The following is a 15,325-nucleotide window of genomic DNA, read 5'->3' as shown; positions in this document are numbered from 1 at the left end:
TGGGGGGGGATGGTCCCTAGTCTGTATTGCATTGCCCTCCCATTTAGGAACCAAATGTACAACATGAGCATTCTTCTGGACCCAGCTCTTTCTTGAGAATCCCAGATTACAGCTGTGTGCAGATCAACCTTTAATCAGTTTAGGCTGATTGCCCAGCTCTGCTCGTACCTAGACGAGGCCTCCTATGGACTTTGGTGTAGGCCCTGGCCATTTCCTGAACTGACTATTGTACTGCAATGCTATCTATGTGGGCTTCCCTTGAGCCTGATCTAGAGACTTCAGTAGGTCCAGAATGCGGCAGGCAGACTGGTGGTACGGATGAGTAAAATTGACCATATCACTCTGGTTTTGGCTTGCCTCCACTGGTTGCCCGTTGCATCCCAGATCACATTCAAGGTTTTGATACTTACATACAAAGCCCTCCATAGTATTAGCCTATTGTGCAATGGATCCAACCTTATGGAACCAGCTTCCAGAGGACGTCCGCCTAACCCTCTCCCTGTTGATATTTAGGAAGCAATAAAAAACATTGCTTTTCAGAGACGCTTTCCACATTGACAATAACTGATCACACACACCTCCTTATTTCCTCCATCAACTATGGGTTTACATGATTGCTTTGTGTCATCTGTTTTTAAGGGTTAATTGTAGTTGCTTTTAATGCTTATTTTTTGTTTTGTATTATATTTATTGTAACTGCTCAGAGTAGTGCCTTGGCACTAACAGAAGTGGGATATAAATTGAATTCATTCATTAATTAATTAACCAAAAAAACCCCACAATTTTATGGACGTTGCCATCTTCCATTTATTATACTTCTGTATTTTCTTGAGCTGACTGGATAGCTCAGTGAGTTAGGTATCTGGCTGAGGAATTCAATTTTCCACCATGCGTTCAGCTCACAGTCCTAGTATGTCCCAGAAAAAGAACACAATGATAAACCCCGTCTGAGTACTCCATAGCTAGGAAACCCTAGAAGTGACTTGACAGCACACAATTATCATGTGTTTCCTTGGGGGTTGTTCAATCATTTCGTCTTCACATAAACACACCATTAAAAGGTGGGGAAAAGAACAGCTACACATTTATTTTAATTTGTAGTACTATGAAATTCTGCATGAACATTTGTAGAAGCTCTATGACATAATAAGAGAGTCACTTCCCTCCCATCACCAATGCCACGGTCCTGTTCTTGGACAGAGCTGAGTGGGTTGAGCTATGGGAGAAACAGCTATCCTACTATAAAATGGAAAAATGGGTCAGTACTATTTGAAAATCTTCAACTATAAACTACTTAGATGCTAGAAAGAAAAAAAAAACAGGAGAAATACATTGAAAATGGGATGTGTTTTGAAAAGCAGGTAGAATCCATTATTGCACACAATGTTTTAAATCATATAGGACATTTCACAAATCTAGTACATTCAAGTAAATGCTTAAATCAATAATTATTTTGTGCTTTGTTGGACTTATTCAGGGCACCTACATATGCTCAAATGAAGTAAATTATTCACTACTCATCACAAAACCACTCTCACGTTCTTTTCACATTTTGTGTGGATTCAGTAGTGGAAAGTATCAGTAAAATTATTTGCCAACATCAAAGGAAAATGACTAATTAATAAAAGTAAAATGTTGTGATGTTTCTAACACCATGTATTGTGCTATCTTTCATGTGCATGCTTCATCAGATTTGCTGGCACTTCAAACAGAATTGGTATATTTAATATAGCATATTTATATTAAACAACCAAAATACACACAATTCTGACAAGAGGTGGATGAATTTCTGTTTTCTGCTGGGTTTTGTCACCTGTGAAGCACTACTTAGAAGCTTACCTCCTCACTTTTCTTACATATACATACTGCAGACTACAAATGGCTTAAGCCCAATTTTCCGTGCCTGTGGCAGTGTACACTATAAGCCATCTACTCCAGTAGCAGCTTATCTTCCCAACAAGTGTCATGGCTTCAGGACCACATGATTCTATATACAGCATTGCACAATTCTCTCTCCCCCCCCTTTCCCTTCTTCTGTCTCACTTGAGAAAAGGTTGCTCTTCAAAGAACAGTAAGAGAGATGTCTACCAGGCAGCTGCCCCATTCCACATTGCAAAAGGTGGCATACTATTTTCTCTCATCTTGGCTCTTCATTTTAAGAGATATTTTGTCTTGACTGATAGAGCATAAGGTGTTTGGGAAGGCATAGCCAACTGTGGAAACTTGTGCTGGGTACGGCAAACCCATGCGAGGAAGGAAGAACAGGATGGTATAAAATTCAGGAGGACAGTATGACTAAATGACGGACTCCAAGGAACATGTTCTGCACCTGTGATGTTCATCTAAATCAGGGTTCGGAAACTGGGGACCCTCCAGCTGTTGCTGGGCTGCATCTCCCATTATCCCAAGGTATGGATGTGATGGCTGGGCTATTGTAGTCCATCACCATTTAGAGTTCCACTAGTTCTCCAGCCCTAACCTAAATCTTTCTGTATTTTGAGTAGCTGACTCAGAAATCAATGGCATGGATTTTTATTTGCATACATAAATACTTTTGCAAACAAAAGGAAACTGGCAACAAATTCAATTATACAGCTGCATTAATCTGATGACTAAGTCTCAGATCAATTTTGTAAAAAAAATGCTTAACATGTGGTATTTACAAATTATATAAATAAATCCTTGGTTACCCAAAAAAGTTAATCATCTTAAACAAAAAGGATTACCTTACTGGGGATATTAAAAATGTTCATATATTGGTAATATCCCAGTTCGTAGTATAAAATGTTGCTTACATACATTAAAAAAGGAGATCATATAAAGAAATAAGAAAAGTGTAGGTAAAAAGTAAAAAAAACCAAATATATTCATATATATAAATATATATATAGAAATGCTTGATATTTGAAATCTCAAAATGTCTTCTACAATGGCTTTCAGAAGACTTTAGAAATACACTCTACAGTATTTGAGTTGTGAAAAAAAAAATCATTTCAAGAACGGGCAGTGTTACCAAAAGAAATGAATCCCATTTCATTATTTAAACGGCAGAGAGGTCTTATTAAACAGAAACAGAAACAAAACAAAAACAAAGAGAACAGAATGTCAGTGGCCAGCCACAAGCCTTGTACAACTTTTAACTTAAAAGAAACACTTTTGTAATTCACAGACTGCACATCCTTCACTCAAACAGCAACTGAAATGAACAAAGATACAGGGGAAGGAAGAGCAGAGAACGGATGGTTTTCTAATTACCTGTGATTAAATTAATGCTTTCTCCTCCTCTTTTTTTCACCTTTGCCATTAATATCAACATAAACACCATTAACAACACCTACTTATTCCATCGAACATGATATAACCTGGATAATCAGTACTGCACATTATGAATGTAGAATCAAAAGAGAGAGTCAAATAGAAACCACTGAGATTCCTCTACATGGACACACAGAAGTAGAAAGCCATGGAGATTTCCAAAGTGCCATGACTACCAAGTTCAGATGATTTTTTCCCCTTCCTGGAATAGTTTGGACAACATGAAAAGACGTTAGGGATTAGTGGCTTCTTCGCTCACATTGTGAACCTCTCCTTTAGCTGCTTTGGCGAGAACTTCCATCCATTTTGTTTGCAACTCTTCATCCTCAGCACTGAAGTACACAGTCTGCTGCGACTGGCAGAGTTTGAAAACATATTTTGTTTCGAACTTCTCACCCGATTGTGGCAAGTCAACTTCATAGCCTGGTAAGGGTATGCTGCGTGGAATCCGTCCATCCTAAAACAGACAGAGGAGGGAAGGCAGACATGAGAGTAAAAAAAGTTTGGACTTCAACACAAAATAAGAGATTAACAGGGGAAATATTTTAGAAAAGAAGCCATTAGTTCACTTGAATGTCAAGAATATTTTGGTCATAACTTCTATTTGAGGGCAAAGCATGAATTTAAAAATGATTAGTAGGGATTGAGCATTAGAGGTATTATATTTTAAATTTCCACTGAGATGGTATCTTTCCACATTGATCAGTTTCTTCTGCCAAGATGCTTCTGTTTCAAAGGAGTCCTGGATTAGTAATGACATTGAAACTAGAGGACAGCCTCTCACTGGGCAATCTTAAGAGAATATTACAGCACTCATACAACCCCGTGGTTATTCGTGGCTGCTGGCTGCTCCTTCTATGACTCTGAAAGCTTGGAGGACCTCACCCGTTCCCCCTACCATGTAGCTGATATACATTTCTTAAAAACAATGACTTCTTCAGGATCTTTTCTCTTCCTATAAATGCTAGAAACATAGATTTTGACAATTGCTCCTCTCTGGTTTATTATTCTGACTATGAAGGTCCTTGCCTTTGCTGTTGATTTCAAGAACACAGCAAATTATTAACATGGCAAATTACAAAAGTGAGCTCCAGATTTGGTTTTTACTATGGATATTTACAATCATATTTCAGTTTAATTGCAGTTTAGCTGAATGTTGAACACCGCTCTGGAATTTTATTAATGAACAGTGATACATAGACAATTATATAAAATAATCCCTTTCTATGCTCATCTGCTTGAAAGGGATGACACACAAAACTCTATGCTTTGAAAACATCATCTTAGTGCTACATCATCCCTATGCCTGCCTTTTTTGGTCATCCTGAAATGTAGACCAAATGATGGTCAAAGACTACACTCTACTGTTCCCAATGCAGAATCAAGTATGATAGCACAAAGGCCTACTTAGTTATAGAAATTATTTTTAAGTTAAGTTAGATGTTAGGAGGAAGGAACTATAATACAGCACCAAGCAGGGGAAAATTCCAGAACCTGACTCCTTTTTTTCATCAGTTATTCACTTTCCTCCAAAAGACCAAACAATTTCAACAGGTCTCTAGGTACCGATTGCCTGGGGCCAAAAAGGAATTAAAATGCCCAAAAATAAATGGTAATGAGCACAGGAAGATATCCTATATAGACCATCTTAACTGCTGCCATGGCTGCTGTCAACATTCAGGCTGCTGTTTGCTATGTAAAGTTTGGCATCCTTTTTCCTGGTGGCAACATGACATTGTGCAGCAATACATATTGGGCCATTTCTCGGCATTTCAAAGTGTTTAAACAAAAGTACAATATCTCACCCCTTCATGGATTGCTGCCTTGTCGTGGCGAGGGGGCTTGAGTAACTCAGAGAAGCTATGGGCTATGCCGTGCAGAGACACCCAAGACGGACAGGTCATAGTGGAGAGTTCTGACTAAACGCAATCCACCTGGGGTAGGAACTGGCAATTCCACTCCAGTATCTTTGCCAAGAATGCCCCATGATCAGAAACAAAAGGCTAAAAGATATGACGCTGGAAAATGGGACCCTCAGGTCAAAAGGCGTCCAACATGCTACTGAGGAAGAGCGGAGGACAAGTAGAAGTAGCTCCAGAGCTGATGAAGTGGATGGGCCAAAGCCGAAAGGACGCTCAGCTGTGGACGTGCCTGGAAGTGAAAGGAAAGTCCGATGCTGGAAAGAAAAATACTGCATAGGAACCTGAAATGTAAGATCTATGAACCTTGGGAAGCTGGAGGTGGTCAAACAGGAGATGGCAAGAATAAACATCGACATTCTGGGCATCAGTGAACTAAAATGGATGGGAATGGGTGATTTCAACTCAGGTGATTATCATGTCTACTATTGTGGGCAAGAATCCCGTAGAAGGAATGGAGTAGCCCTCATAGTCAACAAAAGAGTGGGAAAAGCCGTAATGGGATATAATCTCAAAAATGATAGAATGATGTCAATACGTATCCAAGGCAGACCTTTCAACATCACAATAATCCAAGTTTATGCACCAACCTCCATTGCTGAGGAGACTGAAATTGAACAATTTTATGAAGATTTACAACAACTTCTAGAACTGACACCGAAGAAGGATGTTCTTCTCATTCTGGGGGACTGGAATGCTAAGGTAGGGAGTCAAGAGATAAAAGGAACAACAGGGAAGTTTGGCCTTGGACTTCACAACGAAGCAGGGCAAAGGCTAATAGAGTTTTGTCAAGAGAACAAGCTGGTCATCACAAACACTCTTTTCCAACAACACAAGAGGCGACTCTACACATGGAAATCACCAGATGGGCAACATCGAAATCAGATTGACTATATTCTCTGCAGCCAAAGATGGAGAAGCTCTATACAGTCAGCAAAAACAAGACCTGGAGCTGATTGTGGCTCTGATCATCAGCTTCTCATAGCAAAATTCAAGCTTAAACTGAAGAGAGTAGGAAAAACCACTGGGCCACTCAGGTATAATCTAAACCAAATCCCTTACGAATACACAGTAGAAGTGAAGAACAGATTTAAGGAACTAGATTTGGTGGACAGAGTGCCTGAAGAACTTTGGATAGAGGCTCGTAACATTGTCCAGGAGGCAGCAACAAAAACCGTCCCAAAGAAAAGGAAATGCAAGAAAGCAAAGTGGCTGTCCAACGAGGCCTTACAAATAGCAGAAAAGAGAAGGGAAACAAAATGCAGGGGAGATAGGGAAAGTTACAGAAAATTGAATGCAGACTTCCAAAGAATAGCAAGGAGAGACAAGAGGGCCTTCTTAAATGAACAATGCAAAGAAATAGAGGAAAAGAACAGAAAAGGAAAAACCAGAGATCTGTTCAGGAAAACTGGAGATATTAGAGGAAAATTTTGTGCAAAGATGGACATGATAAAAGACAAAAATGGAAGGGACCTCACAGAAGCAGAAGACATCAAGAAGAGGTGACAAGAATACACAGAGGAATTATATCAGAAAGTTTTGGATATCCTGGACAACCCAGACAATATAGTTGCTGACCTAGAGCCAGACATCCTAGAGAGTGAGGTCAAGTGGGCCTTAGAAAGCCTGGCTAACAACAAGGCCAGTGGAGGTGATGGCATTCCAGTTGAACTATTTAAAATCTTAAAGGATGATGCTGTTAAGGTGCTACATTCAATATGACAACAAGTTTGGAAAACTCAACAGTGGCCAGAGGACTGGAAAAGATCAGTCTACATCCCAATACCAAAGAAGGGCAGTGCCAAAGAATGCTCCAACTACCGGACAATTGCACTCATCTCACACGCCAGCAAGGTTATGCTAAAAATCATACAAGGTAGGCTTCAGCAGTATGTGGACCGAGAACTCCCAGAAGTACAATCGGGATTCCGAAGGGGCAGAGGAACTCGAGACCAAATTGCCAACATGCGCTGGATTATGGAGAAAGCCAGAGAGTTCCAGAAAAACATCTACTTCTGCTTCATTGACTATGCAAAAGCCTTTGACTGTGTGGACCACAGCAAACTATGGCAAGTCTTAAAAGAAATGGGCGTGCCTGACCACCTTATCCATCTCCTGAGAAACCTATATGTGGGACAGGAAGCAACAGTTAGAACTGGATATGGAACAACGGATTGGTTCAAAATTGGGAAAGGAGTACGACAAGGCTGTATACTGTCACCCTGCTTATTTAACTTATATGCAGAATACATCATGCGGAAGGCTGGACTGGAGGAATCCCAAACTGGAATTAAGATTGCTGGAAGAAATATCAACAACCTCCGATATGCAGATGATACCACTCTGATGGCGGAAAGTGAGGAGGAACTAAAGAACCTTGTAATGAGGGTGAAAGACGAGAGTGCAAAAAACGGTCTGAAACTCAACATCAAAAAAACTAAGATCATGGCCACTGGTCCCATCACCTCCTGGGAAATAGAAGGGGAAGATATGGAGGCAGTGACAGATTTTACTTTCTTGGGCTCCATGATCACTGCAGATGGAGACAGCAGCCCCGAAATTAAAAGACGCCTGCTTCTTGGGAGGAAAGCAATGACAAACCTTGACAGCATCTTAAAAAGCAGAGACATCACCTTGCCAACAAAAGTCCAAATGTTCAAAGCTATAGTTTTTCCTGTAGTGTTGTATGGAAGTGAGAGCTGGACCATAAAGAAAGCTGACCGCCGAAGAATTGATGCCTTTGAATTGTGGTGCTGGAGGAGACTCTTGAGAGACTCTGGACTGCAAAGAGAACAAACCTATCAATTCTAAAGGAAATCAACCCCGAGTGCTCATTGGAAGGACAGATCCTGAAGCTGAGGCTCCAGTACTTTGGCCATCTCATGAGAAGAGAAGACTCCTTGGAAAAGACTTTGATGTTGGGAAAGTGTGAAGGCAAGAGGAGAAGGGGACGACCGAGGATGAGATGGTTGGACAGTGTCATCGAAGCAACCAACATGAATTTGACACAACTCTGGGAGGCGGTGGAGGATAGGAGGGCCTGGCGTGCTCTGGTCCATGGGGTCACGAAGAGTCGGACACGACTAAACGACTGAACAAACAAAACAAAACAATATCTCACATTCATAAACAAGAGGGGTTTCTTTGAAGAACTGAATATATTGCACCTGTAACTCTTGCATTAGCTGAAGCGTGTTGCAATTCCCTCCTAAATCTATCTAGAATTTAAAAGCCAAGAATGAATCACCACTCTTTTGGCACCAGAGAGGAAAAATACATAGGGATGAGAAGGGGTGAAGGCCTGACAATGCTTTGTCTGCAATTCAAATCTTGCAAAAACAACAACAACAACAACAACAATTACTACTAAACCGTGTGCCATGAAGTCAATTCTGACTTACCGGTTTTCCACTTCTTCTCCCATAAGAACCCAATGGGGAGTTAAGACTCCTAAGCTCACTGAACTCTTTATTAAACCTATATGTTTCTGGTGAGTGTGAATTAGCTGAGAAAAATGTGACAACTGGAGAATCCTACTTGTTTTACACATTATCAAAACAGTTTCTCAGCACATCTGCAACTGCACGGATCTAATACTTTCAGCAACCTCTTCGATGTATGCAATGTGGCAAGAAGATTTCACTGTGTCAGAGAAGCTGAAAGCAATGCCATCAGGAAACTAGACTCTGCTACAAGTCTGGACTCCCAGCCAGGTGACACACTGTGGAATGATCAAAGGCTGAAAACTCACACTAGAATCCTAAAAGCAACTTCCCAGATTAAGCGAACTGTTACAATAATCCATGCAGAGAAACAGAAAAGGGGAAAACAATAGATATGTTCTATAAAATCCAAGAAATAAAAAAAAATAACCTACAGATGTTGAAAGATTGGTAACAAAACATACTGGTTGAAATCCTGTTGCACAGCCTGCAATGTCTTTGGCAGTAACAGCAAATTGTGCTGATTAGACTTTCTTTGGCAATTTCAGGGTGCATGAGAGTTTGTTGCATTGTGCACAAACTGTGTTTACCCCCAGATCACCTTTTAAAAGTAGCAGTTTGCTCCTGCTGTTGACATCATACCATTGCACATGCAGAGCTACTCAACCACATGGCAACCATTATATGACAAGGATAAGATAAAAAGGAGATGGAAACAATTCACTGAATAACTGTAAAGAAGAGATGCAAGAATGACAACTCTTTTCAAAAGGAATGCAGTGGTGAAGGACCCATGATTTTAGAAAGCAAAGTGAAAGCCATTCGCAAAGCACTTGGAAGAAATAAATACTGTAATCAAGAGTAGATACCAGTAGAAATATTCCAAGCTATAAAATCTGTCAAAATTCTCAGAAGAACGTGCCAAAAATATGGGGGGGGGGGACAACAACAAAACAATGGCCCACAGACTGGAAGCATTTAATATAAATTGCAATTCTGAAGAAAGAAGACACCAGAGAATGCATTAATTGCCTCTGCAAGCCAGGCATACTCAAGGTTTTATGACCATATATGGAATAAGAAATGCCCAATGCCCATGGTGCTTTCAGAGAAGAAACAAGCACTAGTGATCATAATACAAATATACTGGCTATTCAAAAGAAAAACCAGTATTGCCATATAGATGATGGCAAAGCCTTTGACTGGTGTGTCATGAAAATCTATAGATTGTTCTGGATTAAGGAATGGATTACTCTGGATTATGAGAGATTGCTTAAACTGGAGGGACATGATCTTAACCTGGTGTGGCATGCTTTTGTATGCTACCAAAAAGCTAAATATCATAAAGTCTTCAATACTTATATGATAAGAAAGTCTTAGTAAAATTCTGGGGTGGGTATCACCATTGGAAGCATTTACACAGCCAACCCTAATAGACTTAACCAAAATTTTGAGGTATAGAGATCTGCTTAAGAAAGATGGGGCATTAAAGACTAGAGAGGAGTTAGAGGAGTAGAAAGTTTTTCTAGATTGGTGGATGAGACGACAATTAGACTTTAGGTATTTGAAAGATAAAATAATGGGCTTTTATGAAGAACAAACTGTATTTGATAAACTACTGTTAGGAACAAGTGATAAAATAATTTAAAGAATTTATGAATATCTCTTGGATATGAACATGGAAGATGAATACAGACAGAGTTCTAACTCCTGTCCTCTGAAGATGCCCGCCACAGAGACTGGCGAAACATTAGGAAGAAAAATCTCCAGAATACGACCAAACAGCCAAAAAACCTACAACAACCATGACGTGGTGAAGGACTGTATGATAAAATGGGCACAAAACACTGGTCATAATATTAATTTAAAACACTGGACAAGAATTTGGCAGACTAATATTAAACCTACAAAATCAGTAAATTTTAAAGAAAAAATACATAAGATTTTTATAGATCACGTATGACTCCAGCTAAAATGTCTAAAATGTATGAAAATATATCCAAGAAATGTTGGAAATGTAAAACACAGGAGGGTACTTTTTATCATATCTGGTGTACATGCAGGAAAGCAAAAATGATTGGAGATCAGTACATGAAATATTACAAAAAATGTATCTAGTGTGATATGACTTAACCCAAAATTGTGTTTATTGAATATTATGTCTGAGATTGTAGATAAAGAAATGAGACATTTGATAATACATGTAATTACTGCAGCGAGGATACTATGTCTCTTGAAGAGTTGATAAAAAATATATTGGAAGTGGCGGAGATGGATGTACTAACAGAGCCATTCAATGAAATATCATTTCAAGATGATATCATCTCAAACACTGGGAATGATTTTATAATTGGACTTGAAATATGGCTTGGAAAGGATAGATAAAAGAAGAATGTGAAGGTCCAAGGGAATGGCTAAATTGTTTCTTTTTGTTATTTTCCTATTTAGCATAATGGTGCAAGTGGATGTAAGAATAGTTTTTCGCTTTCTGAATTTTTTTACTCCTTCCCCAATCCATACCCCTTCCCCCCTCACCCCTATACCCCTATTCCAATTCTTATGCCCATTGAAAATGAATTTTTAAAAATCTATAGACTTTTCTAAAAGAAATGGATACGCCTCAACATTTGATTGTGTCTGGACAAAAAGCGACTGTTAAAACAGAATATGGAGAAACAGAATGGTGCCAGGCAATGGTTTATTTTATTACAATATAAAATAGTGTGCTCACAAAAATCTGCACATTTATTGGATCATTCTTCATGCATGGCACACAAACAGGCTGCTCATAACAAAGTACTACATGCCCCAGCATATAACCTCAGAATTCATGTTCTATTTCATTTCTGAATAAGATATGATCACAATTTTAAGTGCATGAAATACATTGAAATTTTTACCTGATTTCCTCCTTGTAGATATAAGACGAGAGGTTCAGTTTTTGGAATGGTGACCCATACTTTACACCAAGTTTTTCCTTTCTCTTGGAATAAGAGGTAGCTGCTGAAAATACTGTTTTCTTCTCCACAAATGCTTTGTTTCTGATTTTAAAAAAAGCCAACATACAGTCATGTTCTCAAGCTGAATGCATTTACACTTTATGGTATATCTTAACAGTTGACGTTCAAATATTTATTCACACATAGTGAATGTGTACACAAGTGTGATTACTAGGGTTGAAAAACTCAAAAGTTTAAGCATCATTGCACAGAAAAAGGATAAAAGGACCTAAATGTAGGTGCTGAACCACCACTGTTCTTGGAAGTGTTATGTTAAAAATTCCACCTCCACAGCAGAAGTTGAGAACAGCAATTAAGATGACACACTTACTTTCATGCTCAAAGTAGGTTGGGAGGAGAGTGAAAATTAATAAGGGAGCTGCTTCAGCACAAGTGAGTAGAGTCAGAGTACAATACTGCTGCAAGGAGAAATGAAAACTCCACGTTTCAGGGAGGGAAGGAGCAATGAGCACAAAGTATACAGTATGCCCCCCCCGCTCCCCCAATGTGTTGCAACAGCCCTGTTCCAAGCTTGCTTGGAAGCACAGCTCGTAGCACTGAACAGGATTTACTGACAAGTAAGTAAACATTGGATTATTGTGGGCTAAAGTCAGTCAGCATACTATAAAAATGCCATCTGTGAAGCATGGAATGTGAGACCATTCTTGTTAAATCAGGTCTCTTGATAATATGATTTGTGAGCAATCACGAAGGCTACCAGAATTTACTGGCACCCTGTTCACTTCATTCTCACATTGTTATGGCCTGTATAATAAAAGGCAACAGCTGAACTTCCATTTTTTCAGGTGGGACTTGTACATGAATAATTTGAATTTTGACAAGTTGCACCCTCTGATAAGGAGGCAGGTCTATGGGGCATGCTCCCCATTTCTCCCTTAACATGGAGCCAGAAGCAGAGGAAACAGTCAATTGTGTTGCTGTTGCCACTGCCCAGCCTGGAAAGAATGTGGTGCATAATTTTTAACATTATGTGAAGAGATATTAGGTAGGCTGGGTGGAACGAGCACACTCCAGGTAAGCATACCACCCCCAGGAAAACAGCTTAGAGATGACAGAGATACGTACAGAATTCTATGAAATGACAAAAACCATTTGTATTCTTATAGAATTCACTAGAAAAAAGATTTCACCTCCAGTTTCAGGAAGTCAAAATCCTCCTGTGTAATAGCACATTTGAGACTCTCTCTCTCTCTCTGTGTGTGTGTGTGTGTGTGTGTGTGTGTGTGTGTGTGTGTGTGTGTGTGTGTGTGTGCATGTGCATGTGCGCACATGTGCACGGTGGTGGGCAAGAAATCATTTAATAATTCCCTGAGGTCCCTAGAACAAAAATGAGGAAGCTCCTATATTCTGTATATACAATTATACAACAAATCTCCGCAAGTCTTCTGTCTGTACCTAATAAATCTAACAAGGAGCCAAACCATCAAGACTCAGTGAACTCATGAATTACTAATTTCAGAGAAACACTAGAACCCTTAATCTTAGAGGCATTTGCTTAGCTATAACCCTTGGATGTATATCAATTACTGTACCTCCTAGCAGAAATAGCTCAGATTAGACTCTATTTTTCCCCATTTCCCTGGTGCATTTTAACCAAACCTCAAAGACTTTGTGCAGAATTAAATGTCTAACATTATTACAGAAAAATACTCCCTTTTAATTGATACCAAGGGGCTTTATTTCAGAGAACAGGCTACACTTCAGTGACTTCTAAAAATCTGTATGGCTTTTAGGATTATCAGAAAATTTAGATTTAAGGACAGACTATTGCTCAATAGTAGTTTTCTGAACACTAGAAGCAAATTTCAAAATGGAAGAGCAAGATAATTTATTAACACCACATAGGCCGTGAAACTCTTCTTCCTCAAAAAATTGCTGATTCATAAATTAGTAGATCATGGTAGCCACTATGTTCCTCTGTTTTGTGCAAGCTATCTGTGAGATCTAAGAGAAGGTCTAATATGCTTTAAAACTAACAAGATCCCAAGAGCAGAATTTGGATAGAGGCAGTCAGTCAGAAACCAGGCTGAGAGAAGTGATTGCCAGAGGACGCGTCTTGGCAGAAAAAGCTGCAAATTTTGGCCATCGTTTTAATTCTGCAGCATGAGGAAGAAAAATATATAGAGAAAATCATTTGGGGCTGGGAAATCAGTCAGATAGTTTATGCCCAAACTTCTGCAGCACACCTAATGTTCCACAATTTATACACAACTTAAAAGTCCCAAAGAGGTTTACAGTCCCTATCACAGGTCCATACTGACTTCTGCACACAGTACCGTCATTTGTACATCTGGCTCTCCCTGGAGCCATAGAGGTAAAAAAAAAAATCTAAAGTCTGCCATGCAAGAAAGACTGTAGGAATAGGCTTTAGTCTTAGTCCATTAGGAAGGTGCTACCAAAATTTTATTTGATTTTTAAAAAATGGCCAATTGATTCTTACAAGTACCTGTACGAAGAATGCAAATTTACACAGCCCAGTGCATTTTGGAACAAAAGGATCTTTCTCCAAGATCAGTTGTACACTACATTGAAACCAGGCTGAAACAACTTACAGAAATAACAACTCTCTTTAGAGCACATGAATGTGCCTCTTTTGATCTCCCTCAGTCCACCCTCCTTCTTGCTGTTACTGCTGGAGTGCCACAGTGGAATAGGAAGGGCGTCAGAGGCTTCTTTATCTACAACAGGGGAGATTTGTAAGCCTGAAGTTCTTTCTCTATCCAAGGACTTCCCCCTTCACAGGCACCCTACCAGGTTCCATAGCAGTGCAGGCCAAGGTAGACCGCAAGCAGACTTTCACAATGAAAACGATGCTTTTGCTCAGACCAGCTTAACCTTGGAGTTAAGACATAAATGTACCTCAGTGGTGAACTTCTTCTTTTGTTCTCCTGAACCTTCATTGCCAAGCGTTGCTGACAGCAGATGAAAACAGTCTTTACACACTCGGTTCTGGCGGCTGTTATCAGCAAGTGTTTTAAATTCAGAGCATTTTGCACAGATAACCTGGATTAAAAACACAGCATTTGATTTCTGATTCAGTTATCCAAGACAAACTCTTCTTATGATTAGAAACCCTTCGCTTTCTTCTCCTGCAAACAGTGATCTGGAGTAATAGTCATGGTCTGGAGTAATTTTCAGGCCCAATTTCTAATATATTTCTCTGCTGCTTCCCCCACTTATTTAACAGCATGGGATTTCTTTGCTGTTCTGAGTTATTTTCTATGACTCTATCTAATCAGGGATTTAAAAAGGCAAAGTAATGCCTCTGAAGATTATTAGCCTTTTTGTTCAGTGTTATAAAAAGGCATCTGGCTACACTGAATTAAATATTTATTCAATTTCTTGGAAGCTCATCGAAATACAAATTGAGTACAGCTCCATCTACGAAAGGACACTAACTGGTGCTCTGTAAATATGACATCAACTTGAATCATTGTGAGTTCAGCAATTCAGCATGAACTCAGCATTTTCAGCACATCTGTAAATCTGTTCATACAGGACCTGGTCTGGTTATTTATTAGGCATTCTCAGGGACCATATAGAAACAATTACCCATATTATAAAACAGAAAACTCTATTTCCTTTATAGCAAGAGAGAAAGGGAAGAAAAAAGTACACCCTCTGAATT

At 39.3% G+C, this 15,325-nt stretch overlaps 1 protein-coding gene across 4 annotated transcripts in view; it reads right to left on the bottom strand.

Moving 5' to 3' along the window:
- Positions 1-2,516: 2,516 nt before the first annotated feature.
- The window catches only part of FGD3 (FYVE, RhoGEF and PH domain containing 3), a 137,602-nt gene continuing 124,793 nt past the window's right edge, over positions 2,517-15,325 (bottom strand). For all 4 annotated transcript variants that reach the window (XM_072989649.2, XM_078385341.1, XM_078385342.1 and 1 more), the window contains exons 17-19: positions 14,557-14,700; positions 11,578-11,718; positions 2,517-3,772 (exon numbers count right to left, since the gene is read on the bottom strand). In XM_072989649.2, the coding sequence (XP_072845750.2) occupies positions 3,548-3,772; positions 11,578-11,718; positions 14,557-14,700 (510 nt within the window). In that variant the 3' untranslated portion in view covers positions 2,517-3,547. The remainder of the gene's footprint in view (positions 3,773-11,577; positions 11,719-14,556; positions 14,701-15,325) is intronic.

Source organism: Pogona vitticeps, chromosome 2 (genome assembly GCF_051106095.1).
Source record: "Pogona vitticeps strain Pit_001003342236 chromosome 2, PviZW2.1, whole genome shotgun sequence".
Taxonomy (NCBI): domain Eukaryota; kingdom Metazoa; phylum Chordata; class Lepidosauria; order Squamata; family Agamidae; genus Pogona; species Pogona vitticeps.
This window is presented reverse-complemented; position numbering and strand designations above follow the sequence as displayed.